The sequence below is a fragment of the Hemiscyllium ocellatum genome, chromosome 1, assembly GCF_020745735.1.
Source record: "Hemiscyllium ocellatum isolate sHemOce1 chromosome 1, sHemOce1.pat.X.cur, whole genome shotgun sequence".
NCBI lineage: Eukaryota > Metazoa > Chordata > Chondrichthyes > Orectolobiformes > Hemiscylliidae > Hemiscyllium > Hemiscyllium ocellatum.
The window spans coordinates 16,213,091-16,240,970 of record NC_083401.1 but is presented as its reverse complement, the minus strand read 5'-3'; the positions used below and the strand labels follow the sequence as shown (position 1 = coordinate 16,240,970).

At 43.3% G+C, this 27,880-nt stretch overlaps 1 protein-coding gene across 2 annotated transcripts in view; it reads left to right on the top strand.

The window, feature by feature from the left end:
- Positions 1-3,037: 3,037 nt before the first annotated feature.
- Positions 3,038-27,880, top strand: part of aup1 (AUP1 lipid droplet regulating VLDL assembly factor) — a 57,824-nt gene continuing 32,981 nt past the window's right edge. Inside the window, exons 1-5 of one of the 2 annotated variants that reach the window (XM_060828200.1) lie at positions 3,038-3,281; positions 4,751-4,888; positions 12,173-12,323; positions 19,773-19,960; positions 23,292-23,364. In XM_060828200.1, coding sequence (XP_060684183.1) covers positions 3,241-3,281; positions 4,751-4,888; positions 12,173-12,323; positions 19,773-19,960; positions 23,292-23,364 — 591 coding nt within the window. In that variant the 5' untranslated portion in view covers positions 3,038-3,240. Of the gene's footprint in view, positions 3,282-4,750; positions 4,889-9,141; positions 9,264-12,172; positions 12,324-19,772; positions 19,961-23,291; positions 23,365-27,880 lie in introns of those variants that run through there. The other variant, XM_060828209.1, reaches the window with a different exon arrangement.

The window sequence follows — 27,880 nt, the reverse complement described above, 5'->3', positions numbered from 1 at the left end:
TGTTAAAATTCACTTGAGAATGTAACTTTTAAATGTTCTGCAAATTACATATGAAAGAACTGAAACCAACATGTTCATTCTAAAAGATGAGAGACTTAACAAACAATCCTGGTCTTTTTCAATGTATAATTTCAGTTACATCACATTGTAAACTTTTGCTATAAATCCTGTGATTTACAATCTTATACTCCACAACCACCTGATGAACGAGCAGCACTCCGAAAGCTAATGCTTCCAAATAAACCTGTTGGACTATAACCTGGTGTTGTGTGAATTTTAACTTTGTACACCCCAGTCCAACACCGGCATCACCAAATCATATAAAGATCATAGAGTGATTGAATGGCTGCAGACAAGGTGCACAAAAGCCCTTGGCCCACAACCTCATTCCTGATAAAGGGTTTATGCCTGAAACATCGATTTTCCTACTCGTCGGATGCTGTGTTTTTCCAGCAACACATTCTCGACTGATCTCCAGCATCTGCAGTCCTCAATTTCTCCGAGCACAAAAAGCAAGGTCAACATTAGATTTGAAATTTCAGAGGTCCATTCAGAAGTCGAATAACAGTGGGGAAGAAGCTGTTCTTGAACCTGTTGGTATGTTTGTTTAAGCTTTGCTATCTCCCGCCTGATGAAAGACATTTGAAGACATTATAACTGGGTGGGGAAGGTCTTTGATGATGTTGCCTGCCTTTCTGAGGCAGTGAGAAGTGTAGGTGGAGTCAATGGATGGAAGGTCAGCTTGCATGATGGACTGGGCTGTGTTCACAACTCTTTGTGGTTTCTTAAGATCCTGGACAGAGCAGTTGCCATATCAAGTCACGTTGCATCGAGACAGAATGTTTTCCATGGTGCATCTACAACAGTTGGTTAGAATTCATATGAATATGCTGAATTTCCTTAGGAAGAAGAGGTGTTGTTATGCCTTCTTGACCGTTGCATCAGCGTAGGTGGACCAGAACAGATTGTTGGTGATCATCATTCCTCGGAACGTGATGGTCTCAACCATCTCCACCTTAGCTTCATTGACGTAGATAGGGTTGTGCCCTCCTCGCTTCATGAAGTCAATGATCCGCTCTTTAGCTTTGCTGACGTTGAAGGAGAGATCACTATCTTTACACCAAGTCATCAAGCACTCTATCTCTTTCTGTATTCTGACTCTTCATTGTTTCATATCTGGCCTGCACCAATGGTGTTGTCAGCGAACTTGTAGATAGAGTTTGGATGAAATTTTACCAAACAGTCATGACAGTACAGGGAGTACAGTAGCGGGCTGAGTATGCCTCCTTGCAGAGTGCTGGTGTTGAGGATTGTTGTGGAGGAGGGTGCTGTTGCCTATTTTCAGTGATTGCAGTCTGTATGTCAGGAAGTTGCAGAGGATGGATCAGAGATCCAAGTTTTGGAGTTTGATTGGGATTATCGTGTTGAAGGTGGAGCTGTAGTCATTAAGTAGAAGCCTGACAAACGTATCCTTATTATCCTGATGTTCCAGTGATGAGTATATAGCTAGCAGATAGCCCTGGATGTTGCGCTGGCAGGCAAATTATATGGGAACGAAGAGGACTGGGAGGCTAGAGTTGATGTAAGCCATGACTAACCTTTTGAAGCACTTAATAATTATGGATGTCCGAGCCAGATGTTGCCAGGACTGGAAGGTTTGAATTATAAGGAGATGCTGGATAAGCTGGGCCTTTTCTCATTGGAGTGTAAGAGGTAAGGGGTGACCTTATAGAAGTTTATAAAATTGTGAGGGGCATAGATAAGGTGAATAGTAAGGTCTTTTTCCTAGATTAGGTGAACTCAAAACTCCCTGAGGGGGCATATTTTTAAGGTTAGAGGAGAAAGATTTAAAAGGGACCTGAGGGTAGTTTGTATGTAGAATGAACTGCCAGAGGAATTGGTAAATACAGGTATAGTTCCAACATTTAAAAGACATTTGGATGGATACATGAATAGGAAAAGTTTAGAGGGTTATGAGCCAAATGCACGCAAGTGGTACCAGATTAGTTTGGGAAGCTTGATCAGCATGGAGGAGTTGGGCTGGAGGTCCTGATGAAGAGCTTTTGCCCGAAACGTCGATTTCGCTGCACCTTGGATGCTGTCTGAACTGCTGTGCGCTTTCAGCACCACTAATCCAGAATCCAGGGTCTGTTTCTGTGCTGTAGGACACTTTGTCTCTAAGCTCGGGAAGATATTGCCTTTGTTGAGATATTCATATTATCAACAGCCAGGGGTGATTTGCCAGAAGAATGAAGGTTGGCTAATGTGGTGCCATTGTTTATGTAAGGCTGCAAAGAAAAGCCAATAAACTAGACTAGTGAGCCTTATGTCAGTAATGGGTAAGTTTTTGGAGGAGAATCAGAGGGAAAGAAAAGAGTTACGAGGATGGTGCCAGGACTGGAGAATTTGGAAGGTCGCAGGCTGAAGTATAACCTTACAGAGGTTAACAAAATCATGAGGAGCATGGACAGGGTGAATAGTCAAGGTCATTTTCCCATAGAAGGAGATGCCAAAACTACAGGACATAGGTTTAAGGTGTGAGGGGAAAAGATTTGAAAAGGACCCAAGTGGGCAACTTTTCTACACAGAGTGCGGTGCGTGTGTGGAATGAGCTGCCAGTGGAAGTGGTGGAGGCTGGTACAATTACAGCATTTAAAAGGAATCTGGATGGGTATATGAACGGGAAGGGGCGAGAGGGATATGGGCTGGGTGCTGGCAAATGGCACCAGGTCAGATTGGGATGTCTGGTTGGCATGGTCAACTTGGACCAAAAGGTCTGTTTCCATGCCCTGTGACTCTTTCAAGAAGCAAAAGTTGAGGCATGTGAAAAAGAGTAGTTGTGGAGCGCATGCGCACTGAACGGAACCCTCTGTCGGGCGAGGGGAACCTGAGTGAATGTGCTGGCAGGTCGCACCGCGTGCATGCTGGGAGTTGTAGTTCTCTGGTGGAGACGCAGCCGCGAGATGATGACGGCGGTGGACTACATCTCCCTGCAGGTTGTGCGCGGACCCGCGCCTGCGTGTTGCCGACCCAATGCCGTTACGCCACGGTCAGTTTTGTTAACATGGCGGCGATGTGGTGAGGTCCGGAGCTAGGCCGAGACAGAAGGAGAGATGGTGGCAGAGAGCAGACGGTGCGGCCTCTGAGAGGACAGACAGGCACTGGCAGTGTTTCCAGCTCTCTTGGGGGACAGGGAGTAGGAGAAGCTGGGATCGGGGCCTGAGCTGAAGTCACGGAGCAATGGAGAGGCCGAAGGTGCAGCAACTGCTGGAGTTCAAAAGGTGAGAGACACTCAGGATAACACTGACCTCCCAGCTGACCACACTGACCTCCCAGCTGGCCACACTGACCTCCCAGCTGGCCACACTGACCTCCCAGCTGGTCACACTGACCTCCCAGCTGGCCACACTGACCTCCCAGCTGACCACACTGACCTCCCAGCTGGCCACACTGACCTCCCAGCTGGTCACACTGACCTCCCAGCTGGCCACACTGACCTCCCAGCTGACCACACTGACCTCCCAGCTGGTCACACTGACCTCCCAGCTGGCCACACTGACCTCCCAGCTGGCCACACTGACCTCCCAGCTGGCCACACTGACCTCCCAGCTGGTCACACTGACCTCCCAGCTGGCCACACTGACCTTCCAGCTGGCCACACTGACCTCCCACCTGGTCACACTGACCTCCCACCTGGTCACACTGACCTCCCAACTGACCACACTGACCTTCCAACTGACCACACTGACCTCCCAGCTGGCCACACTGACCTCCCAGCTGACCACACTGACCTCCCAGCTGGTCACACTGACCTCCCAGCTGACCACACTGACCTCCCAGCTGGCCACACTGACCTTCCAACTGACCACACTGACCTTCCAACTGACCACACTGACCTCCCAGCTGGCCACACTGACCTCCCAGCTGGCCACACTGACCTCCCAGCTGGTCACACTGACCTCCCAGCTGTCCACACTGACTTCCCAGCTGGCCACGCCGCCCTCCCAGCTGGCCACGCCGCCCTCCCAGCTGGCTTCACTGACCCTCAAACCGAGTCGACTGAACCTCACTCTAATCTCAATGACTTGTAACATATCACACTGATACTCAAACCAGCTGCGCTGAGCACACTAATCTTCAAAGTGTCCATGCAAACTTTTCAACTGTCATCTTCTGACTGGCCACAGGGTCCACACAGATTCTTAATCTAGAGTCAGAGAGATATACAGGAGGGAATCAGACCCTTTGGTCCAACTCGTCCATTCCGACCAGCTATATGACCAAATGCTACTTGGTACCAATTTATGTAGGTGCACTTTAACATACTTTATTTCCAGGGCATGTTCTTTCTCCCTGCTGTCTGTTTTCACATTTAACCGAAATTCTGCTGAGCTCTTTTTGACCCTGTCCCCTGACTGTTTCACCTCTGGACAATGAAGTACTTGGTTCGCGAAAGACTGAATCACAATTTCCCATTTTCACATCTTAATCTGTCTTTACCCAGGAATGTAATCACACTGGAATGACTGGAGGATAAGTGTAACAATGAAGTAAATGCATGGCCAGACATGGAATTTAGTTTGGGTTCACTGGAAAACCCAAATTAGGGATTTTGTACTTGGTAGTAGAGATGGAACTTCTCCTGGCGTTCGGCTTCCAAGACTAATTTGCCAGTAATGTCACCACCTTCTTTCTTTCCTGGAAGATTTTATGCAATGTTCCTGAGTGTCTGTTTCTTTTCTATTTGCAGGTTACCGACAGATGGCTTCATCCTTGCCCTTCTTGTGCTCTATACTCCTTTTGGCATCTGCTTAATGTTTCTCAGGATATTTATTGGGCTTCATGTGTTTTTAGTCAGCAGTGTTCTTCCAGATGGCCTTTTGAGAAGGTAGGCTTTTCTCACCCCTCCCTTTCCCTCAATTATTGTAAACTGAAATTTGAAAAGGATAAGATGGGGCTTTGAGGGTTTTTAAAATTTTTCTTTACTTTTTAACAGTTAGACATTAAATGATGATTGTCCAGGATTGGGTGGGAAAGATAAAAAGTGAAAAGAGAATAGCTTTAATTTAAAAGGTAGAAATATCTGACGATCGCACAGAGTGGAGATGTTACATGGAATGTGCATTGCAGAGCCAGATTATCAGCTTATCTAACCATGCAACCACCTCCTACCTTACACTATCTAATCTAATCCTTCTGGACATTTCTCAAAAATGTACTTAACTCGCTTTTCCTGAAATGTACCTGAGTTTTGAGTGTCTCCAGAGAAAGGCAACAGTTTTCTTTGAGGTATTGACTTTACCTGATTGCCTTCCATGTTGTGCACGCATTGTCTACTTATTTTAGTCTGATCCGTGCCAATATGTGTAAAGGCAGCATTCTGGGTTTCAAAAAGACACAAGCAGTGGTCTCGTTAAGATGTATAAAATTCTTAAATCTGATAGTTTGTTTAAGAGGCTGATTAGGATGAACAGCCTAGAATAAAGGGGCACCCATTTAAGATGAAGATGAGTGCCTTTTCTCATTCACTGGATTGTAAACCTTTGCACTTCTTTTCCTCATAGAGATGTAGTTGCTATGTGATTGAAGATGTTCAAGTCTAAAACAATGTGAGTCCAGGATATAGTGAACTGGAGTTGATGTAGAAACCCAGCAAGATTCTATTGAAGAGAGAAGCAGGCTTAATGATCGCACACTCCAGCTTTTATTCCTTACATTCCAGTAGTATGTGTATGGGTACTGGAGGAACATTGGAGCAAAATAGCAGCTCTTCACCACCTTAAGCGTCACTCAGGATGAGCATCCATAATTCAAGAATAAAGAACACATGCGCTAGTAGAAATCTTGTTTGTGTCAGCAGATCCCAAGTACTGCATTGGATTTGGATTTCACATGTCAAACAATGCTATAAATCGTGAAAGCTCAAAGCAGTTTTAACTGATACCTTGAGGGTTCATACACCATTTTGCAGTCTTATGTTTAATTGTGCTTCTCGCATTAAACTAAAGCCCATTCTGCCTTTTTTAGGTAGTTGTGAAGGGTCCTTGGCACTATTTCAACAGCTGCTGAGTTTTTAAAATTCCAGTTCATTTATGGAACGTGGGCATCATTAGCATTTATTGCTCAGCCCGAGTTATCCTTCAGTCAGTGGCGGTAAACTGTCTCCTTGACACCCGCACCAATCAACCACACCGCCGTGTGACCCAACATTTCAACTCCCCCTCCCACTCTGCTGAGGACATGGAGGTCCTGGGCCTCCTTCACTGCTGCTCCCCCACCACCAGATGCCTGGAGGAAGAACGCCTCATCTTCTGCCTCGGAACACTTCAACCCCAGGGCATCTATGTTGGTCTTCAACAGTTTCCTCATTTTCCCCTTCCCCCACCTCACCCTAGTTCCACACTTCCACCTCAGCACTATCCCCATGACTTGTCCTACCTGCCTATCTTCTTTTCCACCTATCCACTCCACCCTCTCCTCCCTGACCTATCACCTTCATCTCCCCCCGCCACTCACCTATTGTACTCTATGCTACTTTCCCTCCACCCCCACCCTCCTCTAGCTTATCTCTCCACGCTTCAGGCTCACTGCCTTTATTCCTGATGAAGGGCTTTTGCCCGAAACGTCGATTTTACTGCACCTCGGATGCTGCCTGAACTGCTGTGCTCTTCCAGCACCACTGATCCAGGATCTGGTTTCCAGCATCTGCAGTCATTGTTTTTACCTGTCTCCTTGACCCACTGCAGTCTTTTGGGGAGGGGGTTTCCAGGATCTTAAACTAGCAACAGTGAAGCAACATGTTTCTGGGAGGACGTTGAGTAACTTGGAGGGGAACGTGTCCTTGCTAGTATCCTGACTGATAGTGTCCTTAAGCGGTTCTTCTTCAAGTGTGGGCACACGTTAAAACATCGTTAAAATTAATTGGCAAAGTTAAATAATGACAGGAGCAATGTCCTGCACTGAGAGTCTTTTCATTTCAGAATATCATCTCCGTTTCAGTAAATGTTCAATTTATTTTCAATTTACAAATGGAACAAAAGTTGAGGACTTTTAAAATTAATTTATGGGACATGAATGTTGTATTTCCAAGTCAGGATGGTGAATGGTTTGGAGATGAGCAAGCAGGTGGTATATTTCCCATGTATCTGCTGCCCTTGTCATTCAAGATAGTAGAGGTCATGGGTTTGGAAGCTGTTCTCTAAGGAACCCTGGTGACTTTCTGCAATATATCTTTTCGATGACGCAGACTGAAACTACTGAATGTTGGGGTGGAGGAAGTGACTGTTTGTTTGAGCATGTGGTGCCAATAAAGTGGGCTGCTTTGTCGTAAATGGTATCAAGCTTCTTGACTGTTGTTGGAGCTGCACTCAGGCAAATGGGAAGTATTCCATCACAGCCTTGACTTCTGCCTTATGGATGATGGACAAACTTTGGTGTATGGAATTGTAAAAAGGGAGAATGTTTATTAAAATAATAGAAAACATTATGATTCTTCTTTGTTTTAATATAGCTAACTCTAGCTATACCTTGCAGTGCAGTAATAACATACGAAGAATGGCAGAGGATCCTGGGATTGTATTCATTGGAGTTTAGAAGATTAAGGGGAGATGTAATAGAAACTTACAAGATAATACATGGCTTGGAAAGGGTGGACGCTAGGAAATTGTTTCCATTAGGCGAGGAGACTAGGACCTGTGGACACAGCCTTAGAATTAGAAGGGGTAAATTCAGAACAGAAATGTGGAGACATTTCTTCAGCCAGAGAGTGGTGGGCCTGTGGAATTCATTACCGCAGAGTGCAGTGGAGGCCGGGACGCTAAATGTCTTCAAGGCAGAGATTGATAAATTCTTGATGTCACAAGGAATTAAGGGCTACAGGGAGAATGCGGATAAATGGAGTTGAAATGCCCATCAGCCATAATTGAATGGCGGAGTGGATTCGATGGGCCGAGTGGCCTTACTTCCGCTCCTATGTCGTATGGTCTTAATAAGGTGGGGCTGCACTGTCAGAGATGCTGTCTTTCTATAGGAGATGCTAAACCTTGTCTGCCCTCAGCTGAATGCATATGATCCCAAGGCACTGTTTTAAAGAAAGGCAATGGATTTTTCTCTGGTGTCCTGACCAATATTTACCTCAACCATCTCTAAAAATCACAGCAAAATGATATTTCACATCCAATATGGCTTCAGACTATCACTACAAGTCAGTTGCTTCCAGTATTGTTGTATTCGTGTTTGTGGAGCTTCTTATAACTTACATCTCATTTTGTAAATTATCAAAGTGATCTCATTTCAAACTCAGAAAGTCATGAAAGATGCTGCAGGAATACGTTGTCTTCCTTGAAAACATGGACGTCTGCCTTAAGTAGCAGCTGTACTATCCTTACAAACTCTGTCATACAATTTAGAGACAAGATGATGACAGGAATCGTTGGAAATATGTGACAGTTGAAGTGGTTAGAAACTTGTCAGTGTTTGACTGTCAGAGCTGTTTCTCGCAACCATTAATCGCTGTATTGATGTGATCAAGCCAACTACATGCACTGCCTCCCAGTGCCAGGGACCTGGGTTCAATTCCAGCCTTCGGAGTTTACAAATTCTCCCCGTGCCTGCATGAGTTTCCTCTCTCAGTCCAAAGATGTGCAGGTTAGGTGGATTGGCAATGCCAAATTGCCCATAGTGTCCAGGGATGTGTGGGCTGGGTGGATTAGCCATGGGAAATGCAGGGGTGGGGTAGAGGGGTGAATCTGGGTGGGATGCTTTTTGTTAGGGCTGGTGTGAACTTGATGGGCCGAATAGCCTGTGTCAACACAGTAGGGATTCTATGGCATTCTCAAAATCTTATCCATTTTTATTCTTTGCACCGGTCTATGAAATTAGAGGACCAAGTATGGAAAAATCAAGGCAAACATTGGAAACCTGACAGAAGAGCAGAAGTGCTCAAGAAAGCTGTCTAAATTCTTGGGGTGGGTGTGGGGGTAAGTGGTGCATTGTGTCTTTGCCACCCATTGTCTCCCTTAGACCTGTGCTCAGTGCTGTTCTTGTCTAGTGAAGGAAACGGCAGCTTAATGTTTTAGGTTCAGACAACTAGTGACCTCCTGAAACCTTGACCTGTCTTTTGTCTTCAGGTGCCGATGGGTCTGCCTTGTATTTTCAGCTTTTTCTGTCCTTGGTTTATAAGTTTATACCGTAGAGGCATGAAGCTTCCAGGCATAGTTCACGTGGAGACTGATGGCAGCTTTGAATCTACCAGATATGTGCTGGTATGTATTTTTAAAGCATGTTAGAGAAGCTGTAGTCAAATCCTTTTTATCATAGTAACTTCCACTTCCTTCAGATGTCCCAGTGTGCTTTCCATAACAAGTTACCTTTTGAAGAGCCTCTTTTGCAATGTTAGCACATGCAACAATCATTTGATACTAAGCAAGATTTTACAGTCACAGTGAGATGAATAAAAAGAAATAACTTCTATTTCAGTAGCATCCGCCTGGACCATGGGCCACCCAAAGTGTTTCCCAATCATGTAGGAAATGTGACAATAAACTGACACACATCAAACTCCTTTAAACAGTGACTAAGGGAAAGTTTTTTAGGCCTTGTTTGAAGGATAAATATTAGGCAGGTCACCTGCTGATCTCTTTCCTTTGCAAAATAGTGCCATGAAATCTTGGATGTCATCCTTGGTATAATATTAAAAATCACCCAACACCAGGTTATAGTCCAACAGGTTTATTTGGAAGCACTAGCTTTCGGAGTGCTGCTCCTTCATCAGGTGGTTTGTCAAGGATGAAGGAGCATCACTCCAAAAGCTAGTGCCTCCAAACAAACCTGTTGGACAATAACTTAAGTGATTTTTAACTTTGTACACCCCAGTCCAACACCGGCAGCTCCAAATCATTGGTATAATATCTCATCCAAAAGGCAACCAACCCTTGACGCTACAATATTGTCATCCTTTGACTTTGCCCTATGTATTGTGGCTGGTGAACCACTTTATTTGTTATCTGTAAAAATGAGATATACCTCAATTGATGAAGGATGGCATCATGGAATTTGCAGAAACTTTGTGCAGTGTGTGGGATTTCTGTAATTCTGACCTGTTAGCATGGTCAGATGGGATGATTATAATAGCCAATCCAGTTTCGTTGAAATAAAACAAGCTCAAACGGAAAATGATATCCAGTCATGTCCTGAGTGGTGAACAGGTGAGGTTGATGTGTTTAATTGTGCATGTCATTGTTCTTTTTTATTCATTTGTGGGTCTTGGGCATCGCTGGCAGCCAGCATTGATAGTCCATCCCTATTTGCCCTTGAGAAGGTGGTGCTGAGCTTGCCTTCTTGAATCGCTGCAGTCCACTTGCTGTGGGTTGACCCACAATGTCTGTCGGGAGGGAATTCCAGAATTTTGACCCAACAACTGTGAAGGAACAGCAGTATATTTCCAAGTCAGAGTGGTGAGTGGCTTGGAGGGGAATTTGCAGGGGGTGGTGTTCCCAAGTACCTGCTGCCCTTGTCCTTCTAGATGGAAATGGTTATGGGTTTGGAAGATACAGTCACTTTGAACAGTCAGCATGCTACGAGCAGCTACTGGATGAGAAAAGCGTTAAGGTGAAGCTAATTAAATTTTGCCGAACAGGAAGGACTGCAAAGTGTTTGTAGAATGGCATATTTGTGGAATCTATTAAATAACTCTCCACGTGAAATATGTCATGGGCAGGTGTTTTCTGTTAAAGTTAATGTCTGTGACTAAACATCTCGGAATTCTCTACCTACTTTTAGTGTGCAATTTTCATTTGATGTGAGGACTGGGTGTGCTGCTAGGAGCTGAATATCTTCTTATTGTTTCCACATGACTGTGTAAGCCAGGCTGAAACTGACAGTATTTATGCTGGTGGGAATCTTGCTCCAACTTTGTAACTAAACTTGAGTAAACTCTACCAACTATGATCGTACGTATAATGCTTACGTTCTCATGGTGCAGTGGTTGTGTCACTAACTCTGAACCAGAGGGTCAGTGTTCAAGTCCCAACTGTTCCAGAGGCGTGTAATAAAATGTCGGAGTAGGTTGTCTGAAATACTGACAAGTTGTGCTTGGTTCTTGCTCACCTTTGACTAGGTTCACTGAACTTAGTAAATGATTGTGTTCCAACTTGTATGTGCATATTACTTGTCTGTGGTTCGTTTTCGAATCTCTGAAGAAAGCAAAAAAGCCACAATTGTACTCCAATGTTGTTTACTGATGCTATTTGTTACAATCTGAACTGATATTGTGCCATTAAGATTTTTCACATTTGAAATTCACCTGTTAGGTATTGTGCAAGTTTGCATTGTCATAAGGACTCAGCACTGCCTCTGGACAAAATTTACTCTTTACCAAATACCTCACACTCCTTCCTTCCCCCCTCGTTTCTCCTGCCAGATGCAGGTTATGAAGCAAGGTATTATCTAACCACTGTTTCTTGCTCTTCTCCATTACAGTCTCCAATCTTGCAATGGTGAGCCTCTTCTCTTCATCAAAAAATAATTCTCAGATCTGATAAACGACAAGCTTATTTTCAATTTGTGAAAGTGCTGAAAGGTGACTCTGTGAAAAGGGCTGAATGTCTGTTAAAATACTCTGATGTGACGCATTGATTCATGGCCTTGTGAACTACTAATCCGAGTGAAATATCGACAGAATGCAACACTGTCAGAGTGATAGTCTTTCAGATGGGCTGTTGAACTTGCCCATGTTTGTGGGTAAAGCATACCTGGCATTATTTCAAAAAACACAGTAGTGCTTCTTGATGTCCTGGCCTGAACAAACAACAAAAAAATTATTACTGTTTTGTGGAAGCTTGCTGTGAACAAATTGCTTACCAACATTTCTTATGTTATGACACTAACTTGTATAAAGTATTTTGTGATTGTAAAGCAGTTTTGAGACACTGTGAAAGGTGTGCAAATGTCCTTTTTTTAAAATTTGCGTTTTCACTTTCAGTCTTGTATTTAGTAGTGAGAAAGACAAGGCCAGGAAAGAATGTTTAACTTCTGAATGGCTAATGGCTGAGTGGTTTGTCTACCTAGTGTCCAGTTTTGTAGCAGGGTCCCTGATAGAAAGAAACTCTAAAAATTGTTTGTTATTTACATTCGAGGTGACGTTTATGACTTCTGCCTTTTTCTTACCATGCAGGGTTATCGTGCGGGCAATGTGCACGATTCTGGGTGTAATTGTTTTACAACGTGGCTCAAGGCACCGAAATAAAAATATCAAAATTTACATTTCCAACCACATCACTCAGTTTGACCACAACATATTGAACTTCCTCACAGCCTGTTACACGGTAAGCTCAAGTATTATTAAGCAAGCCTGTCAATGTATTTATTTGTACTTGCACAACCCTTTGCTAAATGCTGGATGTTTGCACCGAACAAAAAGCTGATTCTACCAGCCTGTGAACTTGCTATCCTTGTTTCCAAATCACAAAAAATGATCTTCAGGAGCAGGAAAGGACGAGTTTTTTAAAAAATCTTTCGGTCATTTGTTGTCTCACCCCTACAGAAGTGGCTCATTTTTTGAAGTGAATTATCCTGTTTGTTTCACTGGCCTTATTCAATTTGTCTGTTCTACATTTTCCTTTTGGTGAAAATAATCCCCACTCAACCGTACCCTCATCTCAACCTTCATTCCTTAATGCATAAGTCTCTTAGTTTATATTTTGCCTGCACTGGAATTTGAAGTGTACCAGTTGAGTCTTTTGGCTTTGTTGATCAATTTCCTTTGTAACTTTATGACAAGTTGGCTGAAGACAAATTTTGCCCAGTTTTTGATGTGATTGGTCAGAATGTTGCTTTGAATCTGAGGTTGTAACAATGCATTTCTGAAGATCAGAAATAGGAGCAAAAGTAAGCCTTTCAGACCTTTGAAACTAATGCACTTTTCACTCGAATTATTGCCAATCTTCTACTTAGGGTACACCTTTCCATACTATGCCCATGTTCCTTGATTCTCCCATTGTCCAAAAACATCTTTCAGTCTCTGAACTGTATAAATGCATCCACTGATTATCCACAGCAGTACGCAATTCTAAATATTTACAACACTCTTCAGTGAAGAAATATCCCCTCACCCTAGTCCAGACAATACAATATCCTGATGTGATTGGGCCCTAATTCTAAACTTACCAAAGAGGAAACATTCTTTCAGCTTGTCAAGAATGGTTACAATTTTGTATGTTTTAATATGATCACCAACTAGTATTTGACTTGTCCACCTCTGGTTGAACAAAAAACCCCATCCCAATCCATGCCTCTAATTTAATATACTTCTATCAAGGTCATCATTCAGCCTCTGATACTGTCGCGAAAACAGTCCAAGTTTGTGCAATCTCTTCTTGTAACTGATGCACTGCAATGCAGGCAACATTCCCATAAGCCTGTTTTGCATCATCTCCAAAGTCGCCACATCTTTCCTGTACTGTGGTGACTGGAACTGCACACAGTACTCCAAATGCTGCCTAACTAAAGTTTTACACAGCTGAAACGTGACTTGCCAATGGTTACATTCAGTGCCCAATCAATGAAGGCAAGCATAACTTCTTCATCACCTTGCCTACTTGTGTTGCTACATTCAGGGATCCATAGACTTGCATCCCAAGATTTCTCTGTATATCAATTTTCCAAAGGATCATGCCATCTACTTTATACTTTCCTCTTGCATTTGACCTCCCAAAATGCATCACCTTACACTAGTCCAGATTAAACTTCATCTGCCATTTCTCTGCCCAACTTTTCAGTTGGTCTGTATCCTGCTATATCCTTTGACAACCTCTCTCACTATCCACAACTTCACCGATTTTTTTTGTCTCACCGGCAAACCTACTAATCCGATCAAATAGTAGCAGCTAGCATTTAATTTAGATAAATATGAGCTACTGCATTTTGGTAAGGTACACCAGGGCTGGAATTATACAGTTAATGAAATGTCCCTGTGCCATGTTGCCGAATGAAACCTCAGGACTTCACCTTGAAAGTGGAGTCACAGATAGAAAGGGATGAAGCATTTGGTCCTTGGCAAGAACATTTGGTACTGGAGTTGGGATGTCAAGATTTGCCTTACGGGACATTGGTGAGACCACTGTTAGAATACTGTATATAATTCTGGTCCGTCTGTCTGTCTCTCTGTCCATCTTTCTCTGTCTGTCTCTCTGTCTCTCTCTCTTGTCTCTCTCTCTTGTCTCTCTCTCTTGTCTCTCTCTGTTTATACCTCTCTCTCTGTTTATGCCTCTCTGTCTGCCTCTGCCTCTGCATCTCCCTTGCAGCATGAAATCAGGCCCAACTTGGCTATGCTAACCAGATATCCTAAATTTCTCTAGTCCCATATCTCTATGAACCCTTCCTATTCATATATCCATCCAGACATTTTTTAAATGTTGTAATTGTATCAGCCTCACCACTCCTCTGCCAGCTTGTTCCATACACTCACCACCCTCTGTGTGAAAAAGTTGCCCCTTGAGTAATTTCTACATTTTTCCCATTTCACCTTTTAGTTTTGGACTTCCCTACTCTGGAGAAAAGACTGTATTGGAGCCTGAAGGGTGACCTTGATAGAAGTATATTTAATTGGATGCATGGATAGAAATGCAGTCTTTTTCCAAGAGTGAAAATGGTCAAATATGAGGAAGGGTGATCATATTAAAATATACAAAATTCTAAGCATTTTTGATGAGCTGAAAGGATGTTTTCTCTCTTGTAAGTTTAGATTTAGGGCCCCATCGTGTCAGGATATAATATTGTCTGGACTAGGGTGAAAATCTTCGAGTAAAAAATGAGGTCAGCAGATGCTGGAGATCACAGCTGCAAATGTGTTGCTGGTCAAAGCACAGCAGGTTAGGCAGCATCTCAGGAGTTCTTAAGAGTGCTGTAAATGAGTTTTGAGAAGATTTGTAGCTCATCTTAAGGTTTTGGATGTAGGTTTGCTCGCTGAGCTGCAAGGTTCTTTTCCAGATGTTTCATTACCCTACTGGGTAACATCTTCAGTGGGCCTCAGGCGAAGCAATGCTGAAAATTCCTGTTTTCTATTTATATGTTTGGGTTTCTTTGGGTTGGTGATTTCATTTCCTGTGGTGAAGTCACTTCCTGTTCCTTTTCTCGGGGGTGGTGGATGGGGTCTAACTCTGTGATGGTTGATCGAGTTCCGGTTTGGAATGCAATGCTTCTCGGAATTCTCGTGCGTGTCTTTGTTTGGCTTGTCCGAGGATGGATATGTTATTCCAGTTGAAGTGGTGTCCTTCCTCATCCGTATGTGAGGATACTAGTGAGAGAGGGTCATGTCTTTTGTGGCTAGGTGATGTTCGTGTGTCCTGATGGTTAGTTTTTATTTTGCCTGTTTGTCCAATGTAGCTTGTGTTACAGTCCTTGCACAATATTTTGTAAATGACATTAGTTTTGCTCATTGTCTGTGTAGGGTTTTTCAAGTTCATTAGCTGCAGTTTTAGTGTGTTGATGGGTTTGTGGGCTACACATCCATCCTAGGACAAGCCAAACAAAGACACTCTCAAGAATTCCTAGAAGCATGGCATTCCAACCGGAACTCTTATCAACAAATACATTGAGTTAGACCCCATCTACCACCCCCTGAGAAAAGGAACAGGAAGTGACTTCACCACAGGAAATGACATCATCAACCCAAAGAACCCCAAACATATCAATAGAAAGCAGGAATTTTCAGCATTGCTTCGCCTGAGGCCCACTGAAGATGTTACCTAGTAGGGTGATAAAACGTCTGGAAATAAGCCTTGCAGCTCAGCGAGCAAACCTACATCCAAAAGTGCTGTAAATATTTGGAATTGCCTTATCCATGCCCCTTATAATTTTATAAACTTTTACAAGGTCACCCCTCAGCCCCTGAAGCTCCAGGGACAATAGCCTTGGCATGTTTCGCCTCTCCCCATTGCCCAAACCCTGGCAACATCTATTCTGAACCCCTTTCAAGTTTCACAACATCTTTCCTAAACCTGGGAAACTAGAATTGAACGGGTCAATTTAAAAGTGATCTCACCAATGTCCTGTACAGCCACAACATGACCTTTCAACGCCTAGACTGAATGCACTGAACAATAAAGGGAAGCATACAAAAACATCCTTTACTACCCTGTCTACCTGTGACTCCACTTTCAAGGAACTATGAATCTGCACTCCAGGGTCTCTTTGTTTGGCAACACTCCCCAAGACCTTACCATTAAGTGTATACAGGGGAACCTTGATTATCCGAATGAGATGGGCGGGCACTATTTCGTTCGGATAATCAATTTATCCGGTTAATCGATTAAATGCCTTTCCTCTGGGGCTCAGTTTAAAGTCTGCTCCCCGTTCAGGAGACTGGCGGCAGTACACAGCGTGTGAGACCCCGCCCCCCCCAACCCTGTCCAACAACGCCCATCGCACCCAAATCCCGTTCAACACCGTCCTCCACCTGTTCCCGTCCCCAACCCTGTCCAACACCTCCCCCACACGTCCCCAACCCTGTCCAACACCACCCGCCCCCATCCCCCCCATCCAACACTGCCCCCTGCCTCCCAAACCTGTCCGACCCCCAACACGACTACTACTACTGCAGCAGCTGCCTTTGTTGGGTTAGTCTCCAAATAGTGCGCGCACACACACATAGCCACAGCCGCAATTTTTTGATAGGTTCCACATTTGCCCTGTACAGGACAATGTTGGAGAGATTATCCGGGGAAGGGGTGTTTAGGGTGCGCCCCTCTGTAGAACTCCAGGGAAATTGTAAGGGGGGAGAGAGAGGGCAAGAGGTCAGTCATTTGGAGATGGTGCCTGTTTAATCATTGTAAACATCAATGCTGGGAACTCGTCTTTGATGTAATATTTCTCTCGGGACCTTGAGGTCTCCTTTGGATAGTCCGATTTTCGGATAATTGAGGGTCTTCTGTACATCCTGTCCTGGTTTGCTTTAGCGAAATGCCGTACCTCTCATTCATCTAAATTGAACTTCACCTGCCACTCCTCGGCCCATTTGATCAAGGTCCCGTACTCTGAGACAACTTCCTCAAACAATTGACTTTTTTCTTACCTACCCAAATGTCGGGTCGTCATGTCTGCTGTTCCTTGCTCCTCTAATTTGGTTCCTGGTACCAGCACCAAACATGCCTGATCAAAAATCTCACATCTTGTCCAGTACAACTCGCCACATCTCCCTGCTCCTTCTCATTCTCCTTACCACATTGTTTCTATAATTGATGACGGCCAGATTCACCAAAGCAATAGTCTTTTGTGGTTTCTATTTGTCCCAGTGAGTTTTTTTTTAAACATGACAAAATATATATATTCCTAATTGTGCCATCATCACTGCCTTTCTCCTTGGTGAATACTGATTCAGATTATCATTGAAGATCTCGCCCACTTCATCTGACTCTGCATAAATTCCACCAAGGAACAAATAAGAACATTACAGAACAGGAACAGGCCCTTCGGCTCTCTAAGTCTGTGCTGACGCATTTTGCCCTTCCACATTAAAACTGCCTTCACTTACAGGATCCATATCCTTCTATTCCCTTCCTATTCATGTATTTGTCCAGGCTTGTCTTCAACATAGTGTTTCTTGCTATGTGTCTGCTTCTACCAGCTCGAAAAACTTGCCTCGCACATCTCTCTTAAACTCTCCTACCTCCTCAACCCCCACCCCACACCCCTCCTTTCCCTAACTATCCTCTTCCTTCTAATATACGTGTAAAATACCTTGAGATTCTCCTTAATTCCATTTGCTAGAAAATTTAATGATCAGTTTTAGTCCTCCAAATCCCTTCTTTAAATTCTTTACAGCTTCCTTTCAGATTCCTCAACAGCCTGTCAGATTTCAGTTTTCTAAACCATATATATGCTTCTTTTTTCCTTTTTCTCTTAACTTTCAATATCTCTTGTCATCCAGGGTTCCCACCTCTTGCCAGCCTAATCTTTCTGGTCCTGAACTCTGATCAGCTGTCTTGTAAAAGGCTCTGACATGTCAGATGCGGATTTACCCTGAAACAGCTGTACCAAGTCTAATTTCTGCAGTACTTGTCTAATACTGTTGTCATAAGCCTTCCCCCAATTTAGCTCAGTCACCCGACGAACGGTCTTGGCTCAAAACTTTAAAAAGACAAGGACTTGAGTTGTCATAATATTCAAGGCTATCAGCCAACACTGAGAAAGTGGGATTAATGTAGATAGATCAGTGCAGATTCAGTGGGCCAAAGGGCTGCTTCTGTGCTGTATGACTCTGTGACGTCCTACACATTGCTGTTGACCTGGAATCTTATGTAGGCCAGACTAGGAAAGAATGAAAGATTCCTTTCCCTAAAGGAACTTAGTGAACCAGATGGATCTTCTTGACAATCGATTCGGGTTATGTACTTGCAATTACACCAGCTCTCTACTTTAGATATTATTGAAATCAAATTTCACTACTTGCTGTGATTTGAGCCAATTTCTCTCGAACATTGGCTTGGGGTTCATGAGTGACATATTCTATCCAACACCACTTGCCCCAATTTTGATTCATAAGGTATCACATCAAGAGGCTAGTGGGCTATGGTGTAGTCTTATCATAGTATCTTCCTTGCACTTTAAAAAAGGAATGTGGTTCAGTGGTTTCTGCAGATTTATGGTTTTCCCCTTCTAACAACCAAATATGGTTACAGAGTACCATACTCTCTCTTGCCATCACTTGTTTTGTACCACAACATGTTTGAGGCTGCACCGCCTTTCCCAGTGGTTTAAGAGATTATCCAGAGATGAGTGATTAAACACCAGTGGTTACAGGTTGGTTGGACAAAATCCAGGCATCCCTTTCTAGACTTTTCTTGGATTATTCAAACATTCACATCACAAAACTCCAACCCCATTGATTACTTGTTCCCCATTGTTATGATCCCAGCTGATGTTAAAACCAACCGTGGGGAGGCACGGTGGCACAGTGGTTAGCACTGCTGCCTCACAGCGCCAGGCACCTGGGTTCAATTCCCGCCTCAGGCGACTGACTGTGTGGAGTTTGCACGTTCTCCCCGTGTCTGCGTGGGTTTCCTCCGGGTGCTCCGGTTTCCTCCCACAGTCACAAAGATGTGCGGGTCAGGTGAATTGGCCGTACTAAATTGCCCGTAGTGTTAGGTAAGGGGTATATGTAGGGGTATGGGTGGGTTGCGCTTCGGCGGGTCGGTGTGGACTTGTTGGGCCGAAGGGCCTGTTTCCACACTGTAAGTAATCTAATCTAATCAACCAAGTCAGATCCTAGACTGCAACCTGGTCTTTCACTGAAACAAGCTTGCAGTGTTGCAGCTTTTGTTTCAACAATGTGACAGAAGTTTATTAACAAAGGAAATGATAAAATAGAATAAACAAAACTACTTACTTGTAACACACATTTCAAAGATTTTTAAGCACTTAGTAGACACTTTGTAATATAATCGCTTTAATCCCCAAAACATACCTTTAAAAATTGAAAAGAAAAACAGCATCCTTTATACAGTACTCAAAGCACATCTTGCATTGTGCCTGAAAACATAATAGCCAGTTGCTTATAGTACTATATCCCAGCAGTTTCAGAGCAATGAATAATGAGCAGAACAGCATCTTGCAAGAAAATTAGTTGAGTCAGCATTTGGGAAAAAGGCGGTCTGTGGTTTAGTTTCTGGTTTTTCAATTGACATCTCAAGTATTAACCCTTAGCTGCTTTATGTTGTAGGTATAAGAAACCCTTTGTTTAATATTCCATGTGAGGTAATTTTGCTGTTTGTCTTTAGCCCTTGCTAGAGGGACATTCTGGCTTTGTGAGCTGGGCCCGTGGATACCTGGAGCTGGGTTGGTTGGACAACCGGACCCGCTTGGCTGAGGCACTCAGACATTACAGCTCTCTGGACGGAGCACGTGGTTTGCTGCTGTTTCCAGAAGATGAAACTACGAATGGAAAGGTTGGACTTCTGAAATTCAGGTACAGGTCGTAAATCATTATATTTAGAATGTGGGGGTATGGAGTGTAGTTCATTTTGGGAAATAGAGAGAACTTCCATTTATATAGTACCTTCATAATCTCTGCACATCCCAGAGCACTTCGCAACCAGTAAGGAGCCTTTTTTGTTTTTGACTTATGACTATTCAAAGAGAAAGTGACAGCCAATTTCCATACAGTAGGTTTCCCAAGGAGCAGCATTTTCACAATTGTTATGTTTTGGAACGGCCTTTAACTTTCAGGTAGAAATTAAGGTTGTCATATAAAATGCTCTGAAGTCATCCTGAGAGTAAACCTGGGGGTCAGTGTACCAAAGAAAAGTCATTGGACTTGAATCTTTAACTGTTTCTCTCTCCACAGATGCTGCCAGACTTGCTGAGTTTCTCTAGCACTTTGTTTTTATTTCATATCTTCACCATTTAAAGTGTTTTACTTTTATTTATGTTTTTGTTCGTGAAGAGAGTGCTTCCTGAACGTTTTTTTTGTTTTTAACTCCATTTTGATGTTTGAAAATTACTGTGATGCCGGGATTGTGAGAGTGAATGGATGAAAGACCTATTTTGGGAGTGTTGTGGATTGCACCAAACCACCTCGAAACATTTCAAGAGTTAGCCTAAACTCTGACTTTTTCTTATTTTAAAGGCAGGTGTCAGGTGTTATATTCCGGATGCAATTTGACTGATCAAACAACTAGTCTTGAAGCAAAATATTTATTCATACACTGTTGTTAAAATATAACAAAAGTAAAAAGAACTTGGAACAACGTAACTCTATTGGAAAACTTAACAGAATAGTAGATTATTTAACTACTAAACAGTAACTGTTCCAATATAGTTTCTTCCCAGAAACACACCCTTGCAAAGTGAAATTCAGTAAAGTAGATTGTCTCACATGTGATTCTGGCAGCAGGAAGAGAGCACCCCCTCCCCCCCCACCATCCACAAGGCAGAAATCAGATGAGTGATGGAATACTTCCCACTTGTTTGGATGAGTGATGTTCCAACAACTCTCAACAAGCTTGACACTATCCAAAGCAAAGCAGCCTGCTTGATAGGTTCCGCATTCACAAATATCCAGTCCCTCCACCACCGCAACTCAGCACCAGCAGCCGTGTGCACCACCTACAAGATAGCTGCTCAACACCTTCCAAACCATGACCACTTTCATCTCAAGGGAGAAAGGCAATAGATACATGGGAGCGTAACCATCCGCATGATCGCTTCAAGCCATTCACCAGCCTTATATGAAATATGCCATCATTCCATATCAGTCACTGGGTAGAAATCATGGAATTCCTTCTGTAACAGCAGTGTAGTCTACCTATGTTGGAGAATAGTCCACTTATAAGTAAGGCATATATGTGAATCTTGTGAAATTGACAAATACTGGTTTATTTCACAATGTCATGGGAAAGGAAATTGACCGCACATATGCAAAACAGACACTCTGCATAACTGAGTCAAAAGCCCTCTTCCCTGAGCCCCAGGCACAGTCAGTTCTTATAGGGTTACAAGATAATTATGTTAATTAAAAGACAATACCATTTCAATCACATTTGATAGGAATAATGCTGCTAGTCCGGCAGTATTGGTCAGTTAACAATAACGACAGTAGGTCAGTTAATCTACGGAAATAGGTGCTAATATTCAGCATTCTGGCTGCTATGATTTCATAGGGCTGTGAGCATTCATCTCAAGTCTCCTGGTGCCATTGGGTCAGCATGGGCGTTGTGGGGTGACTGGGTTCCTGGGGAGACAGGGAGCTCCCTTTGGGTTGCAGGAGCTGCAATGCCATTGTGAGGCAGTGAATCTCATTAGCAGGTCATCTCGATAACATGTTCCTTCAGTCAGCAAGGGCTTAGGTAATGCTCTTTTGCTGTCTGTACCTGAGTGTGGCCAAGCTGAGATAGCAGTGGCATTATGGGTAGGCCCTCTTTGGCTCAAGATAGCCATAGTGTCTATAAGCAAGTGGACTGTAGGCAGAGTGGTTTTTCCTTCTCCCACAACTTATGGCGTGTGGACATCAGTGGTTCAAGAAGACAGCCCATCACTGCTTTCCCCAGGGCAACTAGGGGTAGGCAGTAAGTGCTGGCCCAGTCAGTAATGCTCACATCACATGAGTGAATTAAAAAAAAATGAAATGCAACAGTTGTTGCCTCTCTAAGTTTACAACCCTTTGAGAAGCCCTGTGTTACAAGAGATCAAAGGTAGGTTTAGGATCATTTAATAGAAAGAAGATGCAAGGAACCATTGCTTGGAAACAATGACGGAAGCCTCTGTGGTAACATTGGATACTGAGGGACTGTGAAACTTTTAGAAGGTGTTGACAATGTCAGGTTGTAAACAGTTTCAAGCTGCCCAACTAAGAGAGTTTGGCTGCTTAGTTCTTTGGCACATGAGTATTTCACCTAGATATAAGGCCCAAACTGTAATGGGGAAAGATGGACAGGAAGCTACTCTAAAGGTCAGATTGCAAACTTTCCCAAAATATCACAGGCTATAGCTTTGCAGTCTTTTTAAATTTGGGAGAGTGGGAGCCTCTGAAGTTCAAAAGATCTAAGAATAGAAACTCAAGCTTGGATTTAAAAGGCTAAATTCACAGATAATTGAAATGAAAGTCTGAAAATAAGCAATTGGGTGCTTAGAATTCCTTTAAATTGATTCTGGGAAGAACGGACAAATACGCTAAAAAAAGTTTCACTTGATCTTAGATTAGAAGTTTTGTGTTTCAACATATAAATTTCCTACAAGTTGTCATTTGGTTCACTGTAGCTATTGACATTTGCTTCAGTAAACATTTTAAAATGGGAAATCCTGCTGTGTCATTCTTTCAGGTGTTAATTGGAAGTTCAGGATTCATTTTGAGTTACTGATCTCCACAGGGATCAGGAAACTGTAGTAACGACCAAATTATCTGTTTTACGTGTTGGGATCCGGGTTAAACAGGACACTGGCAAGAATGTACCTGTTAATGTTTAAATACTGCAGTGGATCCTTTACACGTATAGGCATTTAGAGGGAATGTCAGTTTACTATCCCATCTGAAAGGTGGTATCTCTGACAGTGCAGCACTCCCCCGTATCGCCATTGAAGCATCAGCCTAGATTGTGTACTCTGGTTGCTCAAGTGAGATGTGAATTTGTGGGCTGTGCACTGAGCCACAGATGACGTTGGGGCCCATTTTCCATCTAGTTAGATTGGACAGAAACAGCGAAGAAATTCTATTAAACAAGCATTTATTTTTTATTAGTCTATATTATACTTTAAATGTGTCTGTATAAATGATTTGTCTATTTTTTTCATTTTTGTTTTAGCTCCTGGCCTTTTACTATAGATAGTACTGTTCAACCCCTGGTGTTAACTGTAAAAAGACCCTTCGTATCTGTGGTAAGTTGCACTTGTCTATCAAGTTAATGCAAAGCTTTCTTTTCATGCTGGGCCCTCACTGATCCCCTGCAGGATCTCTTGTCATTGTCCATAACCACTCTTCGCCTGTCCTCACCTCATGGTTTGTACAGAATAGAAGATGTAGAGTCATATAGACATACATCTGGCAGAGATAGTTTGTATGCATTACCTCTTGTGAATAGGATGAGTGTTGCTGGCAAAGTCAGCATTTGTTTCCTGTCTCAAATTTTCCTTGCCTTATTGGATCATGCCATTTTAGATGGCAGATACTGTGATAGGTTCAAATCCCTCACTTGAAAGACCATTCTGTGCTTCCTACCTCAGCTAGGGATCGTCATTACAGTATCCTTCAGCCTCTTTTGGATTTGTATTCAACCAGCTGATGATTACAAAGTTATCATATGTGCTTGCCGGTGAGAATGGATTCATAGTCTAAGTGGCTGCTAGCACTCCTATGTGGACTTATTCTAGGCACTGAAGTGTTGATGCCGATGAAAGAAGCCCATCGCAAATCATTCTCTTTCGGGGTGGAGTTCATAGTTCTGAACAACAGTTGCTTCCTTTGATAGAGTACTGGGGAAGCTATAGTTAAAAGTTTTGCTGAAACAACAGTGTACCATAAATTTTAAAATGTGTGACTCCTCAGGTTTGGGTCTGCACTCCAGCACTTTACTCATGTTTGCAGGTTGTTGTAAGGCTCGTTCTAATGATTGAATTAAATGCTTTGTTTAGGTGTCAGCATTGGGAAATCTCTCCTCTAAGTCCTTATAACTTCGAACTGGTCCCCTTCAATCACGGTCACCCATTTGTTCTTTCAATTTAGTCACTTCCTCAAGGCGATTAAAATCAGACAGCACAGCGCAAACAGATCTTGGGGGGGAATGACATAAAACATCTGAATAGTCCTTTGGATATACTGGGCGTGTTGGGCTGGTTTTCCCTTATGATCCAGAGCTTGATTCATTATCGTTATCATTATCATTGTCATTTCTTGGAGCTTCCAAGGAACATAAACTTCAATTGGTCCCTGATTGACGTCAGTGGCTCTGGGATTTGGTAACTCCGTATTGGACACTGCAGTTGGGGACCAGTTGGAGTCCACGAACCCTGGTACAAAGGTTGGATGGTACTTGTTTTCTGAGATTTATTTTTACCTGTTCAGCAGCACTGGATCCCTCGGGAGCCTGAAACGACGGTGAGGACAGTGCCACAGGCAGGTCTATGGGAGGTACTGGTAATCTAGGATAACATCCACATTCCTCATCTCTATCAGTATTATCCCCTTCACCAAACAGGAGTGGTATGCCAGACATAGGCTTGGGATCCCAAGTAGAACTTAAATTCTTTTACAGCGCAGTTCCTTTAAACTTTCCTGTCTACCTTTCTCAGCCTTGGTGCCTTTACACTGTTTCTACTGTTCACTTTCCTTCTACCCATTGACACTCAGCTTTTAACATCTCCCAGCTTTTGGGAGTTCCATCCTTTGTACATACCTCTATATGACATGTATTATTCTCCAACTGACCAATGAGGTATCTTTCCACTTACTATCGGCTGTATCCTTCCAATCTTTAATTAATGATTTCCACTTCTTCCCACAGTTTCCAGTTCACAAGAGGCCACGTCCCTGGGACCAAATTTTGTCACCTAATCGTTTAAGTGCAGCACTTAATTTCAGTAAATCGTTTTTCTGTTCAAGTATTCTTTCACGCACACACTGAAGGAGAGTCACCTTTCCAGTTACATCGAGGGATTGTCCCATTATACTTGCTTGCTGTACTAGAAACAAATTTCAACTGGTCATATCAATACTACGGAGTGAGAGATTTACCGAGCCTGCCTTCATTTTTCTATTGTCTCATCATTTCAACCGGCTATATCTGAAGGAGGTAGCTCTCTGAACTGAATCTATTGGGTAGCAGCAGCCACTTCCCTGACCGCGGTCCCCAGTCTCAACTCTCTATCTCAGGAACAATGCAGAATAGCCAGTGTCACCCCGCAGCAACTTAGATCAACCTCGTTAAAAAAAACTTTGTTTCCCTATAGTCCTGGTCTGGGTGGTTCGTTCAATCCCTTCAAGGTACCAGTCTTACTGGGCAAGGGACAGATCGATTGTCTGAATACAAAGAGTGGTCTGAAGTAAATTACCTCAGGGTGCTCAACCACTCTATGCTCAATTCAAACTCTCGGTCACTTATTCAGCCCAGAGAAACATTGCCTATGTTTGGATCCGAGTCACGGCACTAAAATGTTGACTGAAAATGTTCCTAGAGCACAAAAGTTTCATTAACCTCTTTATTTTAGCATAGCCTTTATGAGGTCTGGAGTCAACACCAAAGTAACAGTCAAGCTCTCACTTGGTGGACTCTCACCAGACCTCTGTGTATAGCAGAAAAGCAGTACAGTTTATAGCCCTCATATCTCTCAACCCATACTTTTCACGAGTCATAAACAGATAAGCAATGCAGTGAACAATGCTCCATTGAATAGAGGAAGCGCCCCAAGCCACAGCAGCAGCCTTCAGTTTGTGCTGACAGTCACACGTTTTAAAATTTATGGAACATCATTGTTTCTGCAAACCTTTTAACTATTGTTTCCCCAATACTCTATCACCTTTTTTGGCAACCAGGTAGTGGAAACCTGTTTTTTTGATCCTGTTGGATTTAGATGTTCTCAACAAACCGTTTTCTGCCAGTTTGAGTGACTGTTGTCTCACAACCACAAGCATCATGCTGCCTTGAAATTACACTGGGAGAAAAGAGAAGTAGCTGAGGGAGGGTGATGAAAGGGACAGACTATTCAACTTACATTTGCTATAATCAACCAGTAAACAAAGAAAATTACAGCACAGGAAGAGGCCCTTTGGCCCTCCAAGTCTGCGCTGATCCAGATCCTCTATCAAAACCTGCCACCTGTTTTCTAAAGATCTGTAACCCTTTGCTCCCTGCCCATTCATGAAAAGAAAAGAAAATTTATAGCCCAGGAACAGGCCCTTCGGCCCTCCAAGCCTGAGCTGATTCAAATCCACTGTCTAAACCTGTTGGCCAACTCCTAAACATTTGTATCCCTCTGTTCCCCATCTACTAATGCATCTGTCCAGATGCATCTTAAATGAATCCCGCATGCCTGCCTCTACCACCTCTGCTGGCAACGCATTCCAAACGCCCACCTCCCTCTGTGTGAAGTACTTACCACGTGAATCCCCTTTAAACTTTCCACCACTCACCTTGAAAGTGTGACCTCTCGTTATTGAATCCCTGGGAAGAAGCTTGTCTCTGTTCACCCTGTCTATACCCTTGATGATTTTGTAAACCTCAATCAGGTACCCCCTCATTCTCCTTTTTTCTAATGAAAATAAACCTAACCTACTCAACCTTTCTTCATAGCTAGCACCTTCCATACCAGGCAACATCCTCGTAAACCTTCTCTGCATCCTCTCCAAAGCGTCCACATCCTTTTGGTAATGTGGTGACCAGAACTGTACGCAATATTCTAAATGTGGCCGAACCAAAGTCATGTACAATTTTAACATGACTTGCCAGCTCTTATACTCTATACCCCGTCCAATGAAGGCAAGCATACTATATGCCTTCTTGACCATATTGTCCACCTGTGCAGCAACCTTCAGAGTACAATGGACCTGCACTCCCAGATCTCTCTGCCCATCAACTTTTCCCAAGGCTTTTCCGTTTGTTGTATAATTCGCTCTAGAATTCGACTTGCCTGAATGCATCACCTCACATTTGTCTGGATTGAACTCCATCTGCCACTTTTCTGCTCAACTCTCCAGTCTATCTATATCCTCCTGTATTCTCTGACAGTCCCTTATGCTTTCTGCTACTCCACCAATCTTTGTGTCATCTGCAAACTTGCTGATCATCCCAACAGTGCCCTCTTCCAGATCATTTATGTATATTACAAACAACAGTGGCGTCAATACTGCCCCCTGTGGAACACCATTGGTCACCTTTCTCCATTTTGAGAAACTCCCTTCAACTACTACTCTGTCTCCTGTTGCTCAACCAGTTCTTTATCCACCTAGTTAGAACACCCTGCACACCATGTGACTTCACTTTCTCCATGTCTACAATGGGGAACCTTATCAACCATCTTACTAAAGTCCATGTATATGACATCAACAGCCTTTCCTTCATCTATCAACGTGGTCACTTCCTCAAAGAACTCTATTACGTTGGGAGGACAACCATGTTGCCTATCACTGATAAGCCCATTCTTTTCTAAATATAAATAGATCCTATCCCTCAGTACCTTCTCCAGCAACTTTGCCACCACTGCCGTCAGGCTCACTGCTCTGTAGTTGCCCGGAATATCCCTACTACCCTTCTTGTAAGGGGGGACAACATGAGCAACCCTCCAGTCCTCCGTCACCTCACCTGTATTTAAGGATGCCACAAAGATATCTGTCAGGGCCCCGGCTATTTCATCTTTGTCTCCCTCAGCAACCTGGGATAGATCCCATCCGGCCCTGGGGATT